This window comes from Notothenia rossii (assembly GCF_949606895.1).
Source record: "Notothenia rossii genome assembly, chromosome: 1".
Taxonomy (NCBI): Eukaryota; Metazoa; Chordata; class Actinopteri; order Perciformes; family Nototheniidae; genus Notothenia; species Notothenia rossii.
Window position 1 is genome coordinate 8,188,165 of NC_136912.1, and position 24,143 is coordinate 8,212,307.

The 24,143-nt window shown below is 42.4% G+C and overlaps 1 protein-coding gene and 1 long non-coding RNA gene across 2 annotated transcripts in view; one reads left to right on the plus strand and one right to left on the minus strand.

Moving 5' to 3' along the window:
• LOC307036058 overlaps positions 1-19,472 on the plus strand; it is a 33,781-nt gene extending 14,309 nt beyond the window's left edge. Inside the window, exon 2 of the long non-coding RNA XR_013807260.1 lies at positions 4,266-19,472. This is a non-coding gene — a long non-coding RNA (uncharacterized lncRNA). The remainder of the gene's footprint in view (positions 1-4,265) is intronic.
• On the minus strand, positions 19,134-22,424 carry LOC307036049 (interferon regulatory factor 2-binding protein 2-B-like). Its single transcript, XM_079676030.1, has 2 exons — positions 21,414-22,424; positions 19,134-20,338 (listed from the first exon to the last, which is right to left on the minus strand). The coding sequence occupies exons 1-2, from the start codon at positions 22,192-22,194 to the stop codon at positions 19,599-19,601; spliced, it is 1,521 nt and encodes a 506-aa protein (XP_079532156.1). The 5' UTR covers positions 22,195-22,424; the 3' UTR covers positions 19,134-19,598.
• Positions 22,425-24,143: the final 1,719 nt, after the last annotated feature.

Consider the following 24,143-nt stretch of genomic DNA (forward strand, 5'->3'; position numbering starts at 1 on the left):
GGAAAAGAGAGAGGGTTGTGTTCTCTGACACTTGGTGAGTTCCCTGACACACTGGGGACACATATTCATGTATAAAAGACGTACAAAAGTGCATTTTGCATGATAGGTCCCCTTTAAATAATGGCACTTTTGGCATCATTAATCGCATAAAGGCAACATTATCGCACATCTGGTAACGCTGCGATTTTATTTCATGGTTTTAAAGAACAAAAGAAGGGACCAAAAAAACAGCACAGCAAACAATAATGCTATTAAAGCTTTATTTAAATTACATTATCGCAGAAATTGCAGGGATTCTTTGATTAAGTTGCTTATTAAAATAAATACATTTCGTGAGAGGCTGCTTGCCATTGCAGTTGGTTTATGGTCTTTCTCAAAGATTCACAACACTTACATTTTCTTGTTAATCTGGTTTATGATTGCAATAGATGTCTGCCAAGAAAATATCAATGTTTTGGCCAAATGTTATCGTAAAGTAATTTCACAAGGCGTTGCAACATAGTACACCACATCTTGCCAGATATTTGTTCCAACTTTAATGTCTAAATCATACCCAAGTATTCCTGCCTCAACAGAGCAACACAGGCAGATGACTAGCCAATTGGAAAGTATACAGAAACTAGAAAAAGAAACATGGATGATATACGAGTGAATATACTGGTGTCACGATCTGTCTGTGTTTTATTTTTTATTGTTAAGATCTGTCTCCCGTTTTATTCTGAAAGGTGTGCACCCCCCTATGTCTGCTCTTACTGCCTGTCTCTTTGTTTTCCTCCTGATTGTTTGATTGTGTTCACCTGGTGCCCCTGTGGTTTTCCTCTCTCCCCACCTGTGTCTTGATCACTCTTGCTGGTATTTAAGTTCTGCTTGTCTTTCAGTTGGTGTGAGATCCTTGTCAATGTTGAATGAGTTCACTAGGGAGAGAGATGTGAAATACTTTAGCCTTGAAATAAAGTGAATGTGAGTCCTGCTTCGCTCACCCTGGCAGATGGGAAACAGCAGAGAGATTATAAGTATCTAAACATTATTTATAAGTAATCTGTGTCGTAGAATTGGAGATATTTTGCTTTGGAGTTGAGTGTTAGCAAAGGTGAGCTAAAAGTCAGCCTACGATGGAAGAAACTAATGCAGACCAAATTAAGCAAAAATGAGTTGTATCGATCACTCCTTTAAGTCTGATAAAAGTCGTCCTTCCTTCCTCTCCCTTTTTGTGTTTTCACAAGGCTCATTTTCTGGGCTCTCACTCCGGATGTGTGGGCTTCAGCTCTTACACAACACAAGACGGGAAGAGCAACCAAAGTTTAAAAACACACCGCTCCGAGCGATGAACTACTAGAAGATATATACAGATGCAGCCAGAGGCTACACACACACACACACACACACACACACACACACACACACACACACACACACACACACACACACACACACACACACACACACACACACACACACACACACACACACACACACACACACACACACACACACACATGTACACACATGTACACACACACACACACACACACTGGTTAATAGTGAGAGCTGTCAGATTGGTATGCATGGATGGAGTGTGGGAGGAGAAATAAAGTCATGTTTCACAGCCTGCAGCGGCAGGAAAGAGCCTTTGATCTGTGCAGAAAATCCAGTGGAAGTTTTGTTCGGAGGCGGCGGTTTGTTAACAGCAGGAGCTCCAGACCACGCCTGTTCATCACATCCTCCTCTTTCTATGCTTTATGAGCTGCTGCGTATGCTCACCCTCTGGCTTTAACGTTGACAACAACACACTAGAATCAAACAGTAAAAGGGGATAGTAGGAACAAATATTTCACAACTTGTTGTAGTTATGGTCAATAGTTCGGCAAGTGCAAAAGGTCAAAGTTGAATGAGAAATCTGTCATGGGAGTGATGCAGTGATGACGTGTTCTTATTGGCCGACCCAGATGTTAGCATTGCAATGGCTCCCTCGACAGAAAGCATTCCCATTGGATTATAGTTTATTGCTAAAAAATAAGCTCTGTGGACATCACACGTTTATCATACTTACATGTTTTGTTCAGCTGGAAAATCTCTACACATTTACGCCACTTTGCCATTTTATTTAGGGTTAATGCAATGGCAGAAAAGAAAAGCTAACGTCATTATTTTTAAATAACTACATCAGGCTACATGGCTGTGTGTCACCATTGTTAAGCTAAAGTCGGACTTGTGTCGCTTTTTAATCTTGTTTATCAGCATATAGGTGACACAATGGAACGTGTGTTAGCATGTTGGATGTGCTCATATGCAAATTCCCTTAGGAACATTGGACTAGCACCATCCTCTTCTTATACACAACTTTATCTCCTGTAGATGACTAGAAACTAGAGACGTGTCATCAAAGCAGTGGCGGCGCCAGGGTATGGCTGGGGTAGGCTACAGCCATGCCAAGAAATGGCTAGCCCCATCTTAGCCCCACTATGAAAAATGATGTTAAAGTAAGCAAAATAAAGTCCGCCAACTCGCGCAGAGTAAATTGCACAGACAGCAGTTAGTAAGATTGATTTCAGTAGCCACTTGTCTGGAAATACCGAAGACTAGAAACGGTTTTGAAAACTTTTGTCACGTAGTGATCGTCTTCTTAATAGAACATCTTTGATAATGTCTTCTGGCCAATTAGAATCAAGATAACGGCGTGGTGTTGTTGCAGGAAGTCCCGACGGAGAATACTTTTGCTGTAGTACATCTCTATATACATCGATACAACATTACGTGTTGATAGAAATCAACACGTAATTGAATAAGACCCCACGGTTTGATGATTGATAGGTGTGTGGGCTGTCTTTCATTTTGACACACAGAACAATGGGGGCTATCCACCCTTACCCACAATGTAAATCCATTCACACAGCCTCTTCCCTCTTCTCTCTGTGAGGAGCAGCAGGTTCAGATTTCAGAGCAAAGTAACACAAAACTAAAATGGCATTCATTTTTTTAAATATGTCGTGTAGTAATAGATTTTTTTTTTCTTCTCAAGAGAGTGTATTTTATGTTAGTATTTCAAAATCCCCCCAGACCCCCCTGCAGGGGTTGGGTTTTCAGCATGTCAACTCTTTCACCTGTGGGGAAATTGCAGGATTGGCTCCAGGTCGCCCTTTTTATTTACTACAAGACAAATGTGCTTTTTTATTTCATACAGTTGAATTTGGATTGAGACAGGAAAATAATCTAAACCTCACGTGTGGCATTTCACTGTCAAGGGGAGCGTGTATGTAATTACATTGCAAATACTGACTTGAGCCCCACCACTGTATGGGTTAGCTCTACCATAGATTACCCAACAAAAATACTCTGGAGCCGCCACTGCATCAAAGTCACTGTTTTATTCACTATAGTGTGACAGACTCACTTGAATTTGTTATGCTGACTTCAGCACATGATGCTGAGGGTGTACGGCTAAACGTTTCTCACACTCAATTTTCAAAAATCCTAAGCGCCCGTAGTTGAATTCAGCGAAAAGATGAAACCTTTGCATTGCAAGTATTAAACATAAAATAACAGGGTTTCACATCTTCAATCAGAATTCATCTCTGATATAGAGTGGGCAGGAAGTACGGGGTCAAAGGCCGCCAGCCCGGCAGCCGATCTGACGGTCCAGCTCAGAAACAAAAGGTGGAGGAGGTCAAAAGACTGAGCAGCCGCTGCTCTTTGAAGTCTGAGTGACACGACGCAGCTCCACCTCCCCACTGAGGAGACACCAAGTGAAACAAGCTGCAGGGTAAACACTCTTCATCTCGCTGTGCTTGTGTTTACTGTGTCAGAGCCTTTGAAATTATCAGAGCCGGCTGATTGGCTCTGATCTGCGGCCGGGATTAGAAACACATGTCTGCATTTCCGCCTCTGACGAGTCAGGAGAGAAACACGACACGAGAGAAAAGGGAGGTTTTTACGCAGCTTGATACTGAGTTTCAGTTTCATCACTCAACAGACACCACCTGTGATGATGCCTCATCTTCAGCACATTTTTACTAAGTGTCCATTAAGGGCATTGAAGCAAATGTGCGTAGTGGCCGAACGGTGGTACTACAGTTGAAGTGACAGACGTGTGATGCCCATGGGCCCCAAAATACTTTTTCCCATTGACTTACATTGTAAAAGAAAATCCTGTAAATCAGCGTACACATTTCTTTGTGTACCACTATGAACACTTGAACAGCACTTGTTTATATCTTCTTTAAGCTGTAAAATGCGCTGAAATAATTTATTTTCACTTTATTTTACAGAGCCAAAACCGGACATGACGGAGCAGATTGGAGGCGGGGCTTAAAGAAAATGAAAGGGCCCAATGGATGTGGAAGTTCTGTGTATTCCTGTTCTCGAGATTCATACCATTTTTGTTTAATGCGCCACTGAGCAACTATCATAGGAGTGAACTGGGCCGCAACGCTGTATCCAGATATTCTAATGGCGCATTTCCACTGCAGCGGGTAGCCCCGTTTAAGCGTCTTTAATCGTCCTCAAGCGGCCAGACCAGTTTTTGGTGGCCTTTCCATATAGCGTAGCACCGGCTAGCGGGTACTTTTTCCCTCTTTTTCCGGCCCCATAAAATCGTGGTTCTATCAGGCCAGGGCCAGGGCGGAACTAGTGACGTCAACACTCTCGACTGCTGATTGTACAGAGAGAATCGTCACAAGATCGCGCGCGAGATCATCCCTAGCATCGCATATATATCTAGAAGCAAGCTTGCAGCATTTTTATACGCAGCATTTTTGTAAACGGAGGAGATACAAAAATGGCAACGTCAAAGAAAAGCACACCGTGGTCGACCGAGGAGGTGACGACGTTCCTACATCTCATTGGGGATGATAAAATCCAGCGGGAGCTCGACGGAACAACTCGAAATGTGAAAGTGTTCCAGGATTTCTCTGCACAGATGCCCCGCCCACACTGCGTTGCTACCCCAGGTCCTAAACTGTAATGGAAATGCGCCACGGCCTCGGACGGCCAGCGAGGCAGCCTGAGACCTGAGCGAGGACGCTTAGTGCGCTTAAACGGGGCTACCCCGCTGCAGCCATTATAAATCCATTCATTTTACACATTGAGGCTTACGTAACACACTCATACAAGGCTTTGAAAGTGTGAGTTACTCATCCACACACACAGATGACCCAGTAAGGTGCTAGTAGACGTTACAGGGTTAAAGGTCAGCTGCTGTATTATCACCAGCTTTTTCTCCGTCAGGTCTGCAGCGTAACCGCCAATTTACAAAGTTAAATATGCATTGAACAAAGCTTTCATGTAAATAATTCGATCAAATGACTCTATGTTATGTGCAAGTGATGAACCAAAACATACAAGATAATTTTTTAAGATTGAATTTCCTATTTGAAGTCCATAGAGGGATTGTGGTTCCTACCTGCACTTGTTTTGCAAGGACAGGTGTGAGTGTAACAAACTCTGTTGGTACTTTTCACATAATTAAATAACATAACAATAACAATAATTTTCCATAAGCTAGTGTATAAGTCGCAGTGCCAAGGGAGACTTGTTCTCAGCCATATTGATACTGTACGTGCAGGTGTTATAAAGTCATTATTCTGTACATCTACCAGCTAGCTTCATCACCATTTTGGTTGTCTTTAAATTGTTCTTGGTCATGTTTTCTGTTCAAAATAAATCTAATGAGCACTGGTCAACAACATTTGAACACTTAAAAAAAAGACTAAACAAAGTGTATTTTTATGTTAACCAACTAAACCTCCCAGAACCTTTGTGTGTCAGTTTTGTGTCAGTTGTGTGTCAGTTGTGTGTCAGTTGTGTGTCAGTTGTGTGTCGGTGTGTCACAGAGACAAATTCATCTTCACTTCTTGGATCCCGCAGAATGAAATCAATAAAGTTGCATCCTCTGGGAACAAATTGTCACCTCCTTCACTCCTCAGCCTCGCTCTCAGGTGATCCTCGTTACCGCTGGGACAAAATCGGTGTCAATTTGTTCAAATATCTCTTGTCACCCAGCGACTCTCTCTCTCCTCTTCCTCCTCGCCTTCCTCACTCACAATCCAGTTTGGGGATTTGAGAAATAAAGAGAACACTCTGAGGCAGCTTGGGAAGTTTTATACAGTTATTTTTTTCTCTGGGAAAAAAGAGTCTTTCTGTGCCCCAGTTCACGGAGATATCAGAGCCCAGGGAAGAAAGGGAATGAGAGAGTGTGTGAGGGGATGGAGGGAGGAGGGTTTTGAGATGATTTCATACATCATGTGAATCCTGGCCAACAAAGGATGGCACTCCCTGACATGGGTGTCTAAAAATACACATCAGTGGGGCGTGGCGGCGGAGGACATACATTAATCATGCAGAAGAAGGAAAAGAACCTTCTTTAATCCTCCAGAGGACCGCAACATGGATTCTTTGATGAAGATGGATCTCTGATCTGCATCCAGTGCCATGTTGTACGCTGTGAAACATTTGCAAAGTGTGGATTTTGACCGTGTAGCGTTATCTCAAATCGCACTGCTGTGCCTTTCGCTATTAGCTAGCTAGCTACCGAGCAATGCTCTCATCTCCGGTTCCAAATCATTACAGACTTCTAAATTAACCTCATAAAAGAGATAACAAACAAAAGCTTTATTTTCTGTACGTGCAGCTGATCAAATACTATTTATCCTTGAGCTGTAGCTTTATTGGTGGTTACACAGTGCTGCTGAGACTGATGTTTTTCACATGAAATGCCCAAAAAGTTCATTTCTGCCAGATAAAATACAGCAGACATATAAAAAAACTATTCAAAAAGCAAGTTAGTAGTGCCTGTCAATGCACTAAAAAATGATTGTTTGACTCAGTTCTTCCTATGAAGCCCCCACAAATCTGTCACTTTCCCCTGCACTACTAAACCACATGTTGTAGCAGTTGCTGCTAACACTGACGTATGTCCTGCTGATTTGTGCTGTCGGAAACTGGGCACAAAGATATGTTGACGAATTACGTGCTCTGGTTAAAAGTATGCAACAAAAAAAAGAAAAAAGGTGAGCCTATTAAAAGTGAAGGTGTTTTCCTCCTGTTGCAGAGTCCTCTAAAAGTCCCTCTGGGTTTGTTGACTTTAATGTCAGCGAGGTGACAAACTGCTGGAGCACGCAGAGGAAGAACACCAGTCTGGAAACCTCATGACTCCAATAAAAATAACCCAGACTATAAATCCTGTTTTGCAGTTGTTTACCCTCCCCTCTTTGGAGAAGAAAATGAAATGTGTGTCCTTGTTTCGGAGCAGCAGTGACCTGATTTCCTCTGCCTGCCTCTACACACTGCCTCCATTTATCCGCCTGCTATCAGCTGACTGCCAGTCAGATGGAGAATCTCTCCACACGCCTCCGCATCTGGGTGCTAATCCGGTGCTTCCTCCTCTCTGGGGGTCAGAAATCTCTAGGTTTTTTTTGGCATGCAGTTATAAATCCGGCTTGTTTTGTGCAATGCTTTGGCGTTCCACAGGGAAGCATTCTGGGACGTTTGTAAAAGGCCTTCATTCATGCGGGCCTGCGTCAGACATACGGTCATGTATATCACATGCTATAAACAGTTTGACATTTAGCGAAATGTGCTTTACGTAGCGTTACGCAGGCCGACACAGAGCTAAATTGTTTGTGAAGTTCAGCAGACCACGTGTTTGCTGTTGTTCAGCGAACCAAACCCGACCCTGCACGCACATTCACTCTGGACTTTGTCTCAGAGACAGCCCTGTAAACACACACACACACACACACACGCACAATAAACACTCAATTCTCAGTAGGCAGATATTGCCACATGGCAGTTGTAGGAGTTCCAAGATAAGAATTGTGTTTATTTCACAGAGGATAATGTCACTGAAAACAAGCTGCAGGAACAACAGAATAACACACGTTCCATGGTACAAGGAAACAACCTCTTTTATACAATTTAAAATGTTAATAAAAATATGAGTATTAAAAACGTATATTACCAAAAGCATGTGAGCTTGACTGTCAATACAGGAGACATTTCTTAAGGCAGCAAAATCCAACACAAAACACACGGACAGATCTTTAACTGAACATTTTTTAAGATTCATGAGTCAAACACCGAATATGATCCCAAGCATAAAATCAATTATAATCTAGATTTGACTTTGATCTGTAATGTAGGAAGAACGACTCAGCATCCAGATCGAGCAACCGTTTTAGGAGTCGTATACATGCCATCTTGTCCTTATACTCAACTGTGTCACACTTTACTGCTTCGTCCACATTTCCAACAGCGTCAAAACCGGCTGTCTTTTTGCATCCTGATGTCTTTATTCTCCATCCTGGACTGTTTGAGCCCTGCTGGAGAAATACTTAAAATATTCTTAATCCAACTTTAAGCAGGTGGTCTTCTTCACCAAGCAGATGGCAAACAGCTCTCATAAGTGGTAAGTTGGGTTTCCAGGGAAGAAGTTCGTACCAAAATACAGTTCTGCCATGAGTCATCCCATTCCTCACGTGGTGATCGCGTGAGATGTGGGGAGGTCCGAGGTAACTTCTGGAACTCTGTACGCACAAGATTGCACGGTCGTTCCAACTTTGACTTCGAAGGAAGGAACTGCCGGACCAAAGTCAATTAATGTCACCCTGAACGGCTGAGCGTGGCATGACATTGTCAAGTTTCAGGTCTGTGAAAGATTTGGATACCCTTCAGGGCTTCAAATGCTACAAGTCGCTGATATATAACAGAGTGGAATTTATAAAGAGACAATGGAAAAGGCTGCAAGGCTCCAAGAAGCTGCTGTCTAGCCTCTCACCAAGTGTTTCTTTTCTGGGTCAAGTGCCCTGAGTTTTCCAGCATTTTCATTTCTCTGATGTGTATTTAACTCATTTTGCGGATCTTGATGGCTGAAGTCTCAAAAGTGTTACGCTTTTTCCCTCAAATGATGCAGAACGTAGGATTTTATTTTAAATGATTGTCCTTGGTTTTTTCCATCTATAATCTATTCTCATTTAAAGTATCATGTTTAAAGTGCAGACAGGTTGTAAAGTGCTGTAACAGACGCCTCAGGAAAACACAGTGAACAAATGACATACACTGATTGGATCTTTCCCTCGTGAAAGTGAAGATAAGATTAGACGAGCTGACGTCAGCACACACACACATCAAATATAGCAGCGTCCTGCAGGAGGGAGAGGAGGGAGAGGAGGGAGAGGAGGGTTCAAAGGTATAGGGCTTTGATTTGGGAAACAACCCAAATATTGAGCAATCCGGGTTGAAAGTGCTGAGCAGCTGTTACACATTTACCAGAAGGCATTTGGCAGGGAAGCAGCTCTTTCCTTCTTTAAGCCTTTCTGCTGCTGCGGGGGATATTTAATTACAAAGCAGATCTGAAGAAGACGATCCGGGCCCCCCAACGCGGCTGAGAGCTCCGCCCTGCTCAAACCACACTGTATTTATAAGCTAACGCTCAAAGCTGAGGCTAAACAGAGAAGCCGGAAGGATGGGAGCCCCTCTTTAAGGAGCAGACCTCTGAGATGTTTGCCAAGAAGCAGATGAAACAACGAGGCTTAAGGGAAGAGGAAGAATAAAACCTTTTGCCAAAAAGTTAAACTACGCAGACCGGATGAATGACACACTCAGCTTTCGTCTTTGTAAAAGCTCTTTAATCAAAGTGTGTAAAGGAAACACCAAACAGAGTAGTAGTCAGAACACATCAAATACCTTCCTTTAAAATGGGCTTTGGCCTTCAATTAGACATGAGTAAGCGTCCATGGTCTCAACAAGTTCTCCCAACGTCAACATATTGTTTATTTCACCACCACAACACATATCAACAAGACGATATTCTTTCATCTTTAAATGCCAAAACCATTGCAACTCAACTTTGCATGTGTGTACCGTTTTCTAATCTGTTATCCACCATGGCTTAATACGATCACGTTCACGGATATAACTACTTTTTTTAGAGTGAGGCAAATACGATGGTTTGGGTTTTAAATACTTTTTGAAGGTTTAAGGACGTTCAATCACAATGGTAGGAATATTAACTACTTGTTTAAGGACAGGAAACGATCACAGCCACAGCTCATATATGTTTGCTGTCATTGGAAAACAGAAGGTTAACAGCAGGTTCAATTCCCACATTTTCTTCCAAAGCCTCATTTAGACACAAACTTTGACTATTTATAGTTCCCATCAGCAAAACCCCATTGAAACCAGGACAGCAGAAAGCTTACACATCTTCCGGCGCAGACTGAAAACTCATTTTTTCGACTCCACTTCGAGCGATAGAACTACTAACAAAGCACTTATATACTAATAAAGGACTGGCTTATCTAAAGCCAGTTGAGTAGCACTTGAAGTTTTTTGGCTCTATGAAACATGATGTACTTATACGATTCGATTTTCTTCAAGATTGTATCTTCTTGGTCGAATACACTTACTGTAGTGTACTTACTGAACTTACTTTGGATAAAAGCGTCAGCTAAATGCAATGTAATGTAATGTTATAGAAAAAGATCTTCTTTCTTTGGTGGTGTCGATCGACTGGGGAACTATTTTACTTGGTAAGACGGGCCTGATCACTTATTTCACATTATTTGACTGCCCTCAAGTACCTCAAGGCTCTGTTGTGGGTCATTGTCTATTAAGTATCTACCTTATTAAATCTGATTCGATGGAAACAATTCATATTTGCTGTTCAAGAAATGCTTGGGGTCAGATGTTGTTGGCCAGTCTCACTATATTATTATGTTTGGTGGATTTATAGAGTTTCTCACAAGATCTTCCCTTTTCACTTCTGCTATAAAACTAAAATATTTGTTCAATGCATCTCATGTCTGTTCAGGAGTTACCCACTTTGAGTTCAAGTTTGTCATGTCTGGTTTTTTGTTAACATGGTTCTTGTGTTGGCTTCTCTAACTTCAGACAGATGCTGCGGCAGAGAGCTTCCTGTCGGCTTTATCTCTGCAGGTCTGATGTGATCATTATCAGATTTGTTCTGCTCCGTCGGCCGCGTAATAAAATTGTCGGGCAGATAAGGCGCACTCTATGCACTACATTAATGCACACAATATCTGTTCTTTTTTCTATTACTGGACATATTTTGTTCCATTCTATATGTAAATACTGCTATGTATTTGTATAATTTGTATTGTTTGTAAATGTTATTATAATTTTTTTAGAATAGTTCTCTATCTGTGTTTTAAAAAATATTTGTACTTTTTAAAAATGTATTCCACAAATATATAACATACATAGAAATCACACCCGCCTCAGTTTTCAGTCCACTCAAATCTCCACGTTATTGCTCACACACACACACATACACACATTACCCCTTTCCTTCCAAGTCTTGGCAAAGTATACATACATACAGACATTCATTTATATTCTCTGACCTTTCTCGGGACAGACAGGTATGCTTACAAATCCGAAACAGGTGTTAGTTAAAAATGATGTTTTACTTTTATGTATGCACCGTGACGTCAAGTCAAATTCCTTGTACGTGTCAACCTACCTGGTAATAAACCTGTTTCTGACTCTGCCTCAGCTCTCCTGTAAAGCTAACTCTCCAGCCGGCAAACATCCAGTCTGCTGCTCTCAGGTTATCAGCCTGGATAAAAGGGATCGCCCTCCCTCCCCTCTCTCCCTCCCTCCCTCTCTCTCTCTCTCTCTCTCTGGCCTTTACTTCCTGCCAGCTCATTGACGTGGCAGATCCAGCGTCCCCCTCTGTTTACCTTCCAGCAGGGATATCCAGGCAACAGGCCCTTGGCAGCTATATTTGGGCCTGCGCTCCGTAAACCTCTTTTCCAGATAAAGAGTCAACACAGCACGGCGTTCCTTTCTTGGTGCTCGCTGCTGGGACTTCTCTGATTAATGGCCCGGGAGCCTCTGCTCGCCTCGACGGCTAATTATAGAGAGTGCAGCTGCTGGCTTTGACCCTCCGTCGTCCCTCCAAAACCCCACACAGCGACACCTCAAACACCCAACACACCTTTCACATGTTCCCCCCCTCCTCCTCCTTCATCTCCTTCCTTTTTCCTGCTTCAGTCAGAGCAGGGCTGCCTGTCAGACTGATTTAGGAGGGTTCATCTGTTAATATATGGGCACTGTTCTAGACAAGATTAGATTGGATGCACCTTTTTTTGTTACAGCAGCATGTAAAAGACATTGCACAGGAATTGAAGGTTGTGTATTAACAATTGAAAGATAGAATAATATATATTTATATATATGCAGAATAAGTTAGACTGACCTACTTCAACTAAATAACAAAGGATATATAAGTCATAAAGTATCAAAGGAGTTGCCGTCCTGCACACTTTATGAAAGGATTTATGTTTTATGACACATCTTATCTGAATCAATCATTCAGTGTTTAGCAACAACCAAACTCCTACATCCGTTGACCTTCACTCTATAAAGACGTTCTGATTTATGAGTCTCATCTCCTCCTTTCCTCTGCCTTAACTTTCATAATAAATATGTTCACTTATCTAAAGCTTTTATCGATTGTATCAAGATGTCTTTGCTGTCATTGATCTCTTATCTATTCAGTTTGTACATGTTTATGTATTAATTACTTTTTAAAGGTATTTTCACTTGTTATGTTATTTTATACTTTAACTTAGCATTTAGAGAGGGATAGTGTCCTTTACTCCACTATTATCTGATTTGTATTATTAATTTGAAATATTTTCAATAAATAAAACATGATATACAGTATTATTAAAGGTTAAAGGTGGGGTAGGTAATTTTGGAGAAACCGGCTCGAGATACACTTTTTGTTATATTCCATGGAATGCTCTTAACATCCCGATAGCAATGAATATCTGAGGTGCTTTGACAAAAAATCCATTAACAAATGTCATCTGTGGAAGCCGTAGCGCTGTAAAAGCACGACCAATCATCTGAGCCGGCCCGGCTAAAATAAATGGATGGCCTACCTGCCTGTCAGCCTTCCATCTGTGCACAAACTTATCTCGTGCCCTCATTGGTCATGTGCGCGTTCGTGTGTGTTGGAGGAGGGGCTCTGTAAGGAAGTCTGAAGGAAGTAGCAGATTTTTTCCGGATGTGTATTTTCAAATTCTAGCCACTCGAGCTTGTTTCTCTAAAATGACCTACCCCACCTTGAAGTCTCCCAGCAGAATGAAAGTTAAATACAAGTAACCCACCTTCATCAGCTGCAACATTAAAGGGATATATACATTATTCTAATAATAAATATTGTCTTTTACTATAAGAAATATTATTTTGAAATGCCAATATGTTTGTATTTTTACTGAAGTCATATTTTTAATGCATTACTTTGTCTTGTAACAGTGTTTCTGAATTTGGTATTGCTAATTTTACTTAATGTAAAATATCTGAGTACTTATGTTTACCACTGTTTCTTGGTCTACTAAACCTACTGTATGTTAAATGGAAATGTTGGTATTTGAAAGTATTTACAATCAAATCTATCAGTACAGTCATCTGTATTGACACTGCACACACTGGGTCTGTGTGTGTGAGGGAGGGTGTGTGTACGTGTGTGTATGCAGAGGGTGTGTGTACGTGTGTGTATGCCGAGGGTGTGTGTGTGTGTGTGTGTGTGTGTGTGTGTGTGTGTGTGTGTGTGTGTGTGTGTGTGTGTGTGTGTGTGTGTGTGTGTGTGTGTGTGAGAGGGAGGGAGGGTGTGTGTACGTGTGTGTATGCAGAGGGTGTGTGTGTGGGGTCTTTAAAGCCCCCGGGCAGATTTGGGAAAGTGCTGATGTGGCGGGGGCCGATCATTGTGAAACTGCAGCATGTTCCTGAGCTGGGGGTCGTTTTTCATGCGGGGGCGGGCTGACCTTTTGAACAGCGTTTGGATTTGGACACACTCCAGATGAAGAGAGGCTCGGGGTGTGTGTGAGCCGCTCGTTTGGACACAATGACCCGGGGGCACAGGGTAAACATCAGCCCACCCTAAACCCTGAAGCACAGCATTCGAGAGCAGCATGTTGTGGGGGGGAGAGCACTTGTTGCTAATGTCTAGCAGCATGGTCAGCCACGTGACGGCAGAGAAATGTAAAGCTGGCAGTTTGAGGACATTAACTTGATGTTAAAATACTTTACTGAAATTAAAAATCCTGCATTTCAAACCTTACTATAGTTAAAGTAAAAGTATGTAAGTATTATAGGCACAAATAAAGTCAAAAGTATGTGCAGTTAAATGGTGCCTGTGTTTTACTATTATGATGTTTCTGGGTTAATATTACTGCAGCATTAAAGAGGACATATTATGTTCATTTCCAGGTTGGTGTCTCTGTGACATGCCTCCATGCTTTAATGTTCAAAAGGCTCTTTATTGGGGGGGGGAGCACGTGTTGATAATGTCTAGCAGCATGGTCGGCCACGCGACGGCAGAGAAATGTCAAGCTGGCAATTTGAGGACCTCAACACGATGTTAAAATACTACCCTAAAAGCAAATGTCCTATATTTCAAACCTTACTATAGTTAAAGTAAAAGTATGGAAGTATTACAGGCACAAATAAAGTCAAAAGTATTCTATTGAATGGACTCGAAGGCTCAAAACAAAGACATTTGACTGGAACAATAGCTAATATGTACATGTATCTTCAAGAATATAGTAAAAACCAGAGCCCAGTCGGCTCTGATTGGTTAGCTGGCCGGCTCTGTTGTGATTGGTCAACCGCTTAGAGACGTCCCGCCCCTTAGCCTATCATGTATAATGATGTCTATATGTTAGGGAAGTTAACAAAGGAGTCCAATGGAGAGCGTTTCAAATGTATATGTATTGTTCAACTTACCATGAGCACTGGTTGATTGATATTTTCCTCTATTTCGCTGTTGTGTATGCCCGGCCTCCACTTCTTGTACAAATTAAGACTCATTTAAACATTTAAACCAAAGTGGAAGTGCCACCTTTTTGGCTCACTATTCATTCTGAGTGCAACTTTAGTTCATTTCCCCCAACATGGCCGATATAATAGTTCCACTGCAACTAGACAGCAGCAACACAACACCAGTGTATTACTTGTGTTTGTATATTCTTTGGACATGATGACATAAATATGAAATGTTTCCTCTAGTGAAATGGTTTAACTCCACTTTTCTAGACAAGACAAGCCCTCCAGGTCGAGTTTCCCACCTTATTAAGTGTGCAACAAATGGAACACGACCACCATGGGAGCAGGGTCAATCAGGGGGAATTCAAAATGAGTAATTCCTTGTTAAATATCAGTGTGAGTCTGCAGCCGGTTGTGATGAAATCGCGGGGTATTTTCAGTGTTTTCCTCATGTTGTTGTTGGCAGTGTTCACTGAGGTGAGAACAGCTGAGGTTTGATGTTCCTGCTTGCTGTGTGTTTGCTGTTCAAGGCGTGTTTCCTCCAGCCCCATCCTGCACTTCAGAGTCAGGGAAGAGGAGGAGGTGAGCTTTGGGCAAGTGACAGCTGAACAAACAGAGGGAACAGAGAGAGAGAACGGGGAACAGGAAGGGGGGAGAAACCCTGAGTTATTCTCTCCGATTGTGCCACGTAATTTGAGCAAACCCATTAATCTCGGGCCACTGGCTCTTCGGGCCTTCTGGGTGTTGAGTTTCATTGACAGATGAAAAGAAATGAGCTGGCTCGGCTGGAATCTGAGGACGACCTCACGCCAAAGATGAACCGGCCAAAGGGAGAGAGAGAGGGGGAGAGAGAGGGGGCGGAGGTCTGGATCTGGTTTAGATTGGCCGTCTGATTGGCTGGCAGACTTCAAACGGAGCAGCCGACCGACCAGCGCTTTAAACCCATCTGGGAGTTTTTGTTGTTTGTTTAAAGGAATGTGAAAGTGAAAAATGTCGGGGGAGTCTTCGTTCCTTTTCAATAAAGAACAATAATACTCAAATTAAGGCATGTTGAGCTTTGTAGAGGGAGCTCTCAGGCCCCTTTAAGGGCCCCTGGTGATTCACAAACTGAGTTAAAAAACATGTAAGTTCACCTCAAGCTACACGGTTGATTAAACAACCTTATTCTCAAAATGTACATATTTCTACTCCTCCATTCACAAATGATTGTGTTCAACTGTTGTACGGTTTGTACTTTATCTCACAGCTGTAGTTTTGTGACTGTAGAAACCTGTTTTACATTTAAGGTTTGCCCACCTGTTACAAATAAAGACAGCTAAAGTCAGACATAGTGAAAGCTATAAAAGTATTTGAAAAGGTTTTAAAGTGTGGAGAAATGTAATTTTTCACTTTGGCAGGGTCTACCATTACTTATCAGTTAGTTGTTCTTTTACTGAAGGATTAGGAGTACATGTTTTACTGTTATTAAAAAACCTCGGCATTAACTTTGAGATGATGTGGTGTTGAACAGGATGCCTGAGAGTTTATGTTGGATCTAGAGAGAGTCCGTTACAACGGAGAGTAAAGAGGAATTTCATCCATTGAAAATAAACACGTTACATAATGAAAAGCATGCTGAGCTCATAGTCTGTTGACCTAGACTGATTTAATCTCACTGGCTCAGCAAGAGACCAAAACTCGTAAAAGCCCTACAAAAGTATTTTTGGGATGTTTAAAGGCTGTTTTTACCATTTTATTTATTGAGCAGTTTGATATATTTTCTTAAAGTCTAAAGTTAAAGGTTATTTTCAAGTATTTTTTTGTTGTTAGGTGAAAAAGTGTCCATGTAATGGTGTTATGGTGTTATCTCTTTCTTTTTGGATAAAAGCGTCAGCTAAATGCAATGTAATGGTGGAAAAAGCCAGCGTGTCCTCTCAAGTGCTTGTTTTCTTTTTACTACAGTATAAAACCCAAAAGGTGATGAGTTAATAACTACATAAAACAGAGAAAAAAGGTAAAATAATATTAAATCAGAAGCTGGAACCAATCAATATTTAACATTTTTGCTTGAAATCTGCGAAATTGTTAGGATGTGTTCATATTAAAAAGATATGGATAACATATTTCTGTTGCAAAGACTGTTACTGTCTCTAATGAGTCACTAAAACTAGAGTGGTTAAGTCAAAAATATTGTTTTGAAATGCATCAAGAAATTAGTTAGCTGGAGATTTGAAACCTGAATCTGCCTGTGAACATTTTGAGTTTGTGTTCGTTGTTGTTAAGCCATTGTGTCATCATCAACTAAAGCGTCAGATTAAGGTGGAAAATGCCAATGTGTCTTCTGATAAAGTGCTTCTTTTCTTTTCTACCAACCAAAACCTAAAGGATATTGAGTTTATAATAATATTAAACAATTGGTAAATCCTTATAAGTCAGAGGCTGGAATCAAACTATATTTGACATTTTAGCCTGAAATCAGACAAGTGTTAAATTGTAAAACTGTTAGCGTCTCTGAGATTGATATTGTTTTTGTACATGGTCCTTGACAAATAAACAAATAAACTAAACTAACTAAAAGTTTACTCCAGCTAACTTTGTGCAACTTTTAAGTTTTCAAAAACGATTAAAAAGTTAGTTTTTCAGTTTTAAATGCACCATGAGATGCGTCAGCTCGAGGTCTGAAACCTGAATCTGCCAGGGCTCAGATAGTCTGCAGGGAAAGCAGCCAGAGAGCCAGGAAAGGGTTAACGTTTTCTCCTGGCTGCAGCTCTGAATGGTTTCTGAAAGCGGCGGGGGCCCCGGCAAAAACACACACAGACCCCCATTCATCCGCTCTGTGTGATCAACCTTGAACAGTGGAAGGCGTGTTATTGCAGCAGAGAGGGGGAGGAGACAGAAAGAGAGAGGAAGAAGGGAGGGAGGGGGGGTTAGACGGTGACTCAGGAATTCCACCGAGGATCACGTGACCCCTGAGCAAGGCATTTATATCCTCCCTCTACTTTGAGGCAGGGGCCCCTCTGTACTGCTTCTCCTTCAAGTTATTTTTAAAGTCTAAACCAGACGAATGTGACGCAGAGAGAATATCCACAAGTGAAGAATCACACTATGAGGAATATTCACTTAATAATAGCTCAGAAATAAGCAACGTTTGGATAAAAGAAAGACAAAATAAACTTAGCTCAATCCTCTGACAGAAGCCATTTTGACAAAACCAGACGGATGTGACGCGGAGAGAATATCCACAAGTGAAAGAATCACACCATGAGGAATATTCACTTAAAAATAGCTTAAAAATAAGCCAAATATGCATCGTTTGGATAAAATAAGACAAAATAAACTTAGCCAAATCCTCTCTGACAGAAGCCATTTTGTCAAAACCAGCCGAATGTGAAGGATGGAGAATATCCACAAGTGAAAGAACCACACTATGTAGAATAAAAAAATAAGACAAATATGCAACATTTGAATTAAAAAAGACAAAATAAACGTAGCTAAATCCTCTGACCGAAGCCATTTTGTCAAAACCAGCCGGATGTGACGCAGAGAGAATATCCACAAGTGAAAGAACCACAATATGTGGAGTACTCAAGGAAAATAAGCCAAATATGTGCCATTTGGATAAGAAAGAAAGACAAAATAAACAACATTCAAGCTAAATCCTCTCTGACAGGAGCTATTTTGTCAGATGAAGCAGCTTTGTTGTGACGCTGGAGCCCCCGGGGGCCCAACACAGAGCCCAGAGGCGCCTCCGTCATCCAGACAGTGTGACAGAGCGAGTTAAGTGGAAAAAGCAGTGAAGAACCCATCGTTACTGTCCCAGCGGACCGCCACTCATGACCTCACGTCTCCTGTATGCTTTCACTGGAAGCAGGGCGTGGGATCCGTCAACAACACGGACGCTGCCAAGATTTGTTCTTAAAAAAAAATGAAAACAGGCCTGATGAGCTGTCAGGTTGATTCTGTGCCAAGAGGGATTGTTAGTCAGCAACGTGAGGAGACAATCCAGAAGCAACATATTGTCAGAAGCGTTATGACGCATCAACAAACGCCTGAGTATTTCCACGGCAGACTATTTTTAGCCGCTTGTTATCTCGCAGCTCTTGCAGGACACGAAGCAACGAGCGACCTCGGCCCGCCTACGTGTGATTTACTGTACGAAACGTTTATGCAACACACTTCTATCCCGGCCTTCACCTCCTCCCTCTATCTCCCTCCTCAACTTTTCTTCCACCCACTCTTCCCTGGAAGCCGGTTTGTTCCTGCTGGAAGGTATTGCATCATGGCTGAATCACAACCATGACTCTCCAACCAACTCCTGGCTCACTGATTATGGAAAATAAGCAAAACCACAGAGACACTAGAGGTATTATTACAAGGTCTGAAACTGTATTTGGCAAGTTATTTTCTTAAACAAGTGCATACATGTACAGCTAGAAGCAATTTTTCTTTGTTTTTTTTTATTATTATTTTTTTGCCAAGTGCTCAGATTAGTCACATTCTATGTTGGACAGGACTGTCTCCAGACTTAAAGTACACCAACGACTGAAAAGAAACAAGTGTGATGGGGGAGGAAGAGCCTGTTATGAAGAGTACATACCTTTTCATCTTCAAAAATATAGAAACACAATGTATTGAAAAAGAAAAAAAAAATTATACAGCCATGTTAACGAAGTATAACACTTCCCTTGTGTCCAATATGTACATGTCCGTCTCTCTGGGGCCTGCTGGATGATTTATGTTATCGGGGCGTGTGTGTGTTACTGTATGTCCTGCAGTCGGATTACAAAAGGGGAAAAAAAAAAATCCAGAAAAACAACTGGTGAATCATTTCAAGGGTCCCGCTCCTTTTTTACTTTTATGTCCCCGGCCAAGATGGTGGCTATTTCCCCCTGCATGAAGGCCCAGGGCACGTTGGAGCCGACCAGCGGGCACCTCTCTCCGCTCGGACAGTACACCTCCCCGGTGGCGCCCTGCTGCTTGATGCTCTCCCGGGAACACGGGAAGCAGAACTTGTGCGAGGGGATCGACGGGCACTGGACGAAGTGAGTGTCCTCGAGCCGCTCGTGGCACAGAGTGCAGCAGAGCGGCACGCTGCCCGGCGGCACAGAAGAGTCTGGGGCGCTCTGCATGGGGTCCAGAGCGGAGGGGACGGCGCTCACTGACCCCTCCCTCTGTGCCAACCTCCTCTGAGAGGCGGAGGAGGGCGACAGGGGGCTGCCGCTGTTCCGCCGCGCCCCCGCCGTGGTGGTGGAGTGAACCTGGTTTCCGTCTTTCGGTGATCCCGTGTTTCCCGCGTTATCCGTGGCGAGGATAAGTGCCGCCATCGGGGACTGGCCGTTTTGGGCTGTGGCGGCTTCTGGGGGCGAGGTGCGGGAGTGGGAGTGAGGGGAGATGGTGGAGGGGGGAGCGGAGGAGAAACCTGGATGGGCGGCTGGGGGCATTTTTAGGATCTCAGAGGGCGAGGGGTGCCACTGCTGGCCGTCACCACCGTTCATTTTGGGGGCGCTGCCTTCACCGTCTGGCTCTGGGGACGCTTTCCTCTTCATGCTGCGAGGGTGCTTCCCCCTGTCTGAGGAAGAGGAAGAGGGTTAACACAGCGTATTTTGTATTTTATAATACATGTTGCATTGTTAGAGGAGCTCAGGTCAGAAGAATTTCATTGCCATTTCTACACTGTAGCTTTGTGCATATGGCAATAACACCTTTGAATATTGAGTCTAACACAACAACACTAAACACAAATACTCCAGCATGCTGCTCTGTGAATAATGAAACACAGGACATTTCTCTCCACACACACACCACACACACACACACACACACACACCACATACACCACACACACACACACACACACTGAATAAAGCTTTGTTTATGTCGCTGCTGTTCTTTGCCAAACCTCCGCGTGCACAGAGGTGAACGAGGCCATTTCAGCAGCGTGGCATTACCCAGCATGTCAGCAGCATGCGTACAATGTGCTGACACATAATACCAGGGCTATTAGGTTCCTGTTTTTAAAGGAGCATGCCAATTTAACATATCCCACTGCTGGGAAGAAGGACAAAACACAGAAATAGTCCTATAGCTGCAGGGGCATAGAGTAGTTAAGTACATTTACTCAAGTCCTGTACTTAAACACTTTGATATACTTTTCTTTACTAGAGTATTTTAATGTTTTGCTACTTTTTACTTTTACCACACTATAGCCAAATACTACATTATTTAATACCTATGCAGATTTAGATTAATGAGGTGAAATATAATCAACTCTTTCAAGACTTTAGTTCCACCTGGAGTAAAATCACAAGCTACCTGCAGTATACAGAGTCATTAAAACTAGCTGCACCTTTACCAGCTTTGATAAATACATGAATGATAATCAAAATATCATATAGCCTATATTATTCTGAAACGGGCCAATCCGCATAATGACATATTTTACTTTTGGCACTTTTACTATATTTTGATGATAATACCTTTCAACTTTTACAAGAGTAACATTTTGATTGCAGGACTTTTACTTGTAGCAGAGTATTCCTACACTATGGTACTTCTACTTTTACTTAAGTACAGTATCTGAGTACTTCTCCCACCTCTCCCCTCTGCTGTATCCATGAAAGAAAACCCAGGAATAGTTCCTATACCTGTTTTTGAGGAAGTGGCACTGGTCTCATATCCCATCACCCTCTGCATGGCGGCGTGGTCCTTCTTAAACCTGCTGTCGAAAGTGTGCAGCGCCATCAGGTCCCTCACTGTTTTGCCTTTGCCTATCCATTCCTTGTGGCTGTCAGACATGTCCTGCAGACTATCCGGCCTGTGTTTCATCTCCTTCTGCTCCCCAGGCGCGGCCAGCACCCCGGCCAGACCCATCTGAGGGCGGCCGTTCAGCGGATGAATGGTCGGTATACCGCCGTTCACCAAAGGCACCAGGTTGGGAGGAACCGTGCTAGTCCTGCGCGGGTTTGGGCTCTGTCGGTTCAGCTCTGGAGGCTCGTCTGGTTTTGGAAACCCATTCGGTAAAGGGAGGCCGTTTGCTTGCCTTCCTCCACCCTGGTACTCCGGTCCGAGGCGCGGGGGCCGGTCGGACAGCGGGTATCGGTCCAGCGGCTGCGGGGGACGCAAACCCGGGTCTCCTGGTCCTCCCACAGCCTGGTGGTTCATCTTTTCGTGTTGTTGTTGGTGGTGCTGCTGCTGGTGGTGGTGGTTCTTCCCCGGTCCAGGAGATCTACCATCCTGGAAACCGTGCGCTCTTTTCAGCTGCCGCGCCGTCTCGATCACAAACTCAATCCGGTCTGCGCCCTCGTAGTTGACGCATCCGCGGCACACGGCCTCGGTAAAATCCCAGATCATGGCCCATGGCATGCGGGGTAAATCACACAGATAGCAGGACTGCCTTCTGGAGGCAGCGACCGCCGCGGAGGACATGCTGTAAAAATCGGATGCAAAACTCTCCAAAATGTCGGTCTGTTTGAAGAAATAATCACCAAATAAAATGTTTAAAATGTTTTATTTCCTTCCTTTACAGATCAGCAGTCACACCTTCATGGCAGTAGTTGTGTCCTTCGCCTCGGCGCGCCTCCGTCTGAGGCTCGTGCTTACAATTCAGCTCGAGCTCTCTCAATGTAGGGCCGTGACGTCAGCGCCGACACTCTCGGGCTCCAGGTTCTATTTACTGGATTTTTCTTCGAAGACCCCTGAGGGCGCATGCGCACCGTTTCTCTCTATCTTTATCCGGAGAGCTTTACACACACACAGAGAGAGAGAAAAAAGTGTGTGAGAGGAGGTATCACTCTGTGCTGGTTTATACTGAAACAAAACTGAACACAGAAATGTCCTGAATCAGGTTTGTTGTCAAGCATGTTTCACAAACACACATTGCTTTTATAAAAGTAGTATTTGTTGCTCCTTTCTATGTCTTTGAATGCAACATTCACACCAGAGCAAATGTGTAAACCTACTTGGTAATAAAACGATTCTGTTTTCTGATTCCGATTCTGAATTAAGAGGATCATTTAGAGAGAAAATGAAAAATGACATGGAGAAAAAAACAATTAAAGTATGAAAATAATAAAATAAATGTTTTTGTTTAAAAATAAATACACATACAGCTCTACAAGCAGTAGTTTTGTGCAGAAAGTAGAACAATCTTAACCAGGGGAAGTGCAAAAGTCAGCATATATCTGATGCCATTTAGAAGAGGCATTGCAACACTTCCTGTTAGCTAACCAGTAGTTGAATATAACTAAGTACATTTGCTCAAGTAGGTATTTTACTTGAGTATTTCCCGTTGACGGTTCTCATTTTAGAAACACATTTTGTAATTTGTATTGCATAGCTTTGTCTGACAAAATCCAATACTAGCTACTTTGCAGATTCAGATTATTGATATAAACAGTAGACAAAATGGTATTTGTATGGCAGCATAAGAAGCACTTTTGGCCAATGAATCCAATAATGTCATATATTTTTCCAAAATGTCCCACTCCTTACTACATTGTATTGCTTATTACCCTCAATAACACTTTGAAGGCAGGACTTTTACTTGAAGAAAAGTATTTCAACACTGTTCCTCCCATTCAACCCTGAATTCAGTTATACTGATTGCAAATTTACAAGCAGCGCTTTTTAGCAATAATAATTATTCAATAACAATTTATAAAAAGGGAAATAGGACCTTCAAAACCTTTTAAAGGCGTTTCCAAAATGCTGAAAATTAAAAAGAAATGACCTCGGTCATGTGAGTGGTATGAAGTTTGACAAGAATTACAACATTTTACCGAAACCAAATTCGTTTTTGCTGACCTAATACAATTAAGCAAAGGAAACAGAGTCAGCATTTGCAACCCAAGCAGAAGAAATCAGACATCCCCAAAGAAATCAGATCTGAAAAAGAGACATTGACATTTCAACGACTGTATGTCCACTGAAAAATAAAACTGAGGCATTTCAGACAACATTTCAAATCCTTTTCTAGCTCCAAACGTTGTGTTTAAAATGGGATCTCAGGTATTTGAGGCAGAGTGAGACCTCTTCCTATCCTCTCCTGCTCTCTGCCCACAGGGGAGCAAAATAGGTTTTTATAAATACCCAAAACCCTGAGCAGAGAGTTCAGCTGACTGCCTGCACACACACTCCTGTGAGAGTTCAACAAGTGCTGTAACCACACACTTTATTTTGATAGACAAAATATATATATATAAAAATATTCCATACTTACATTTTTTTATTTCCACTAAGAGCACAAGCTAAAGTAAAACATAATTCATTTAACGCATGTGATGAAAAATATATCATGGGTTGTAAAGCGAAACATTCAGAATGAAAGCAACAAGTGTTGAAGCTGTTCAGATGCAGGCTCAGCTCAATCCCTCTCA

Coding starts and splice junctions, on each gene's coding strand:
- LOC307036049 (XM_079676030.1), bottom strand. CDS start 22,194: ATGTCCTCCGCGGCGGTCGCTGCCTCCAGAAGGCAGTCCTGCTATCTG. Junction 20,339..21,413: donor TGCCACTTCCTCAAAAACAG/GTATAGGAACTA, acceptor CCTCTTCCTCAG/ACAGGGGGAAGCACCCTCGC.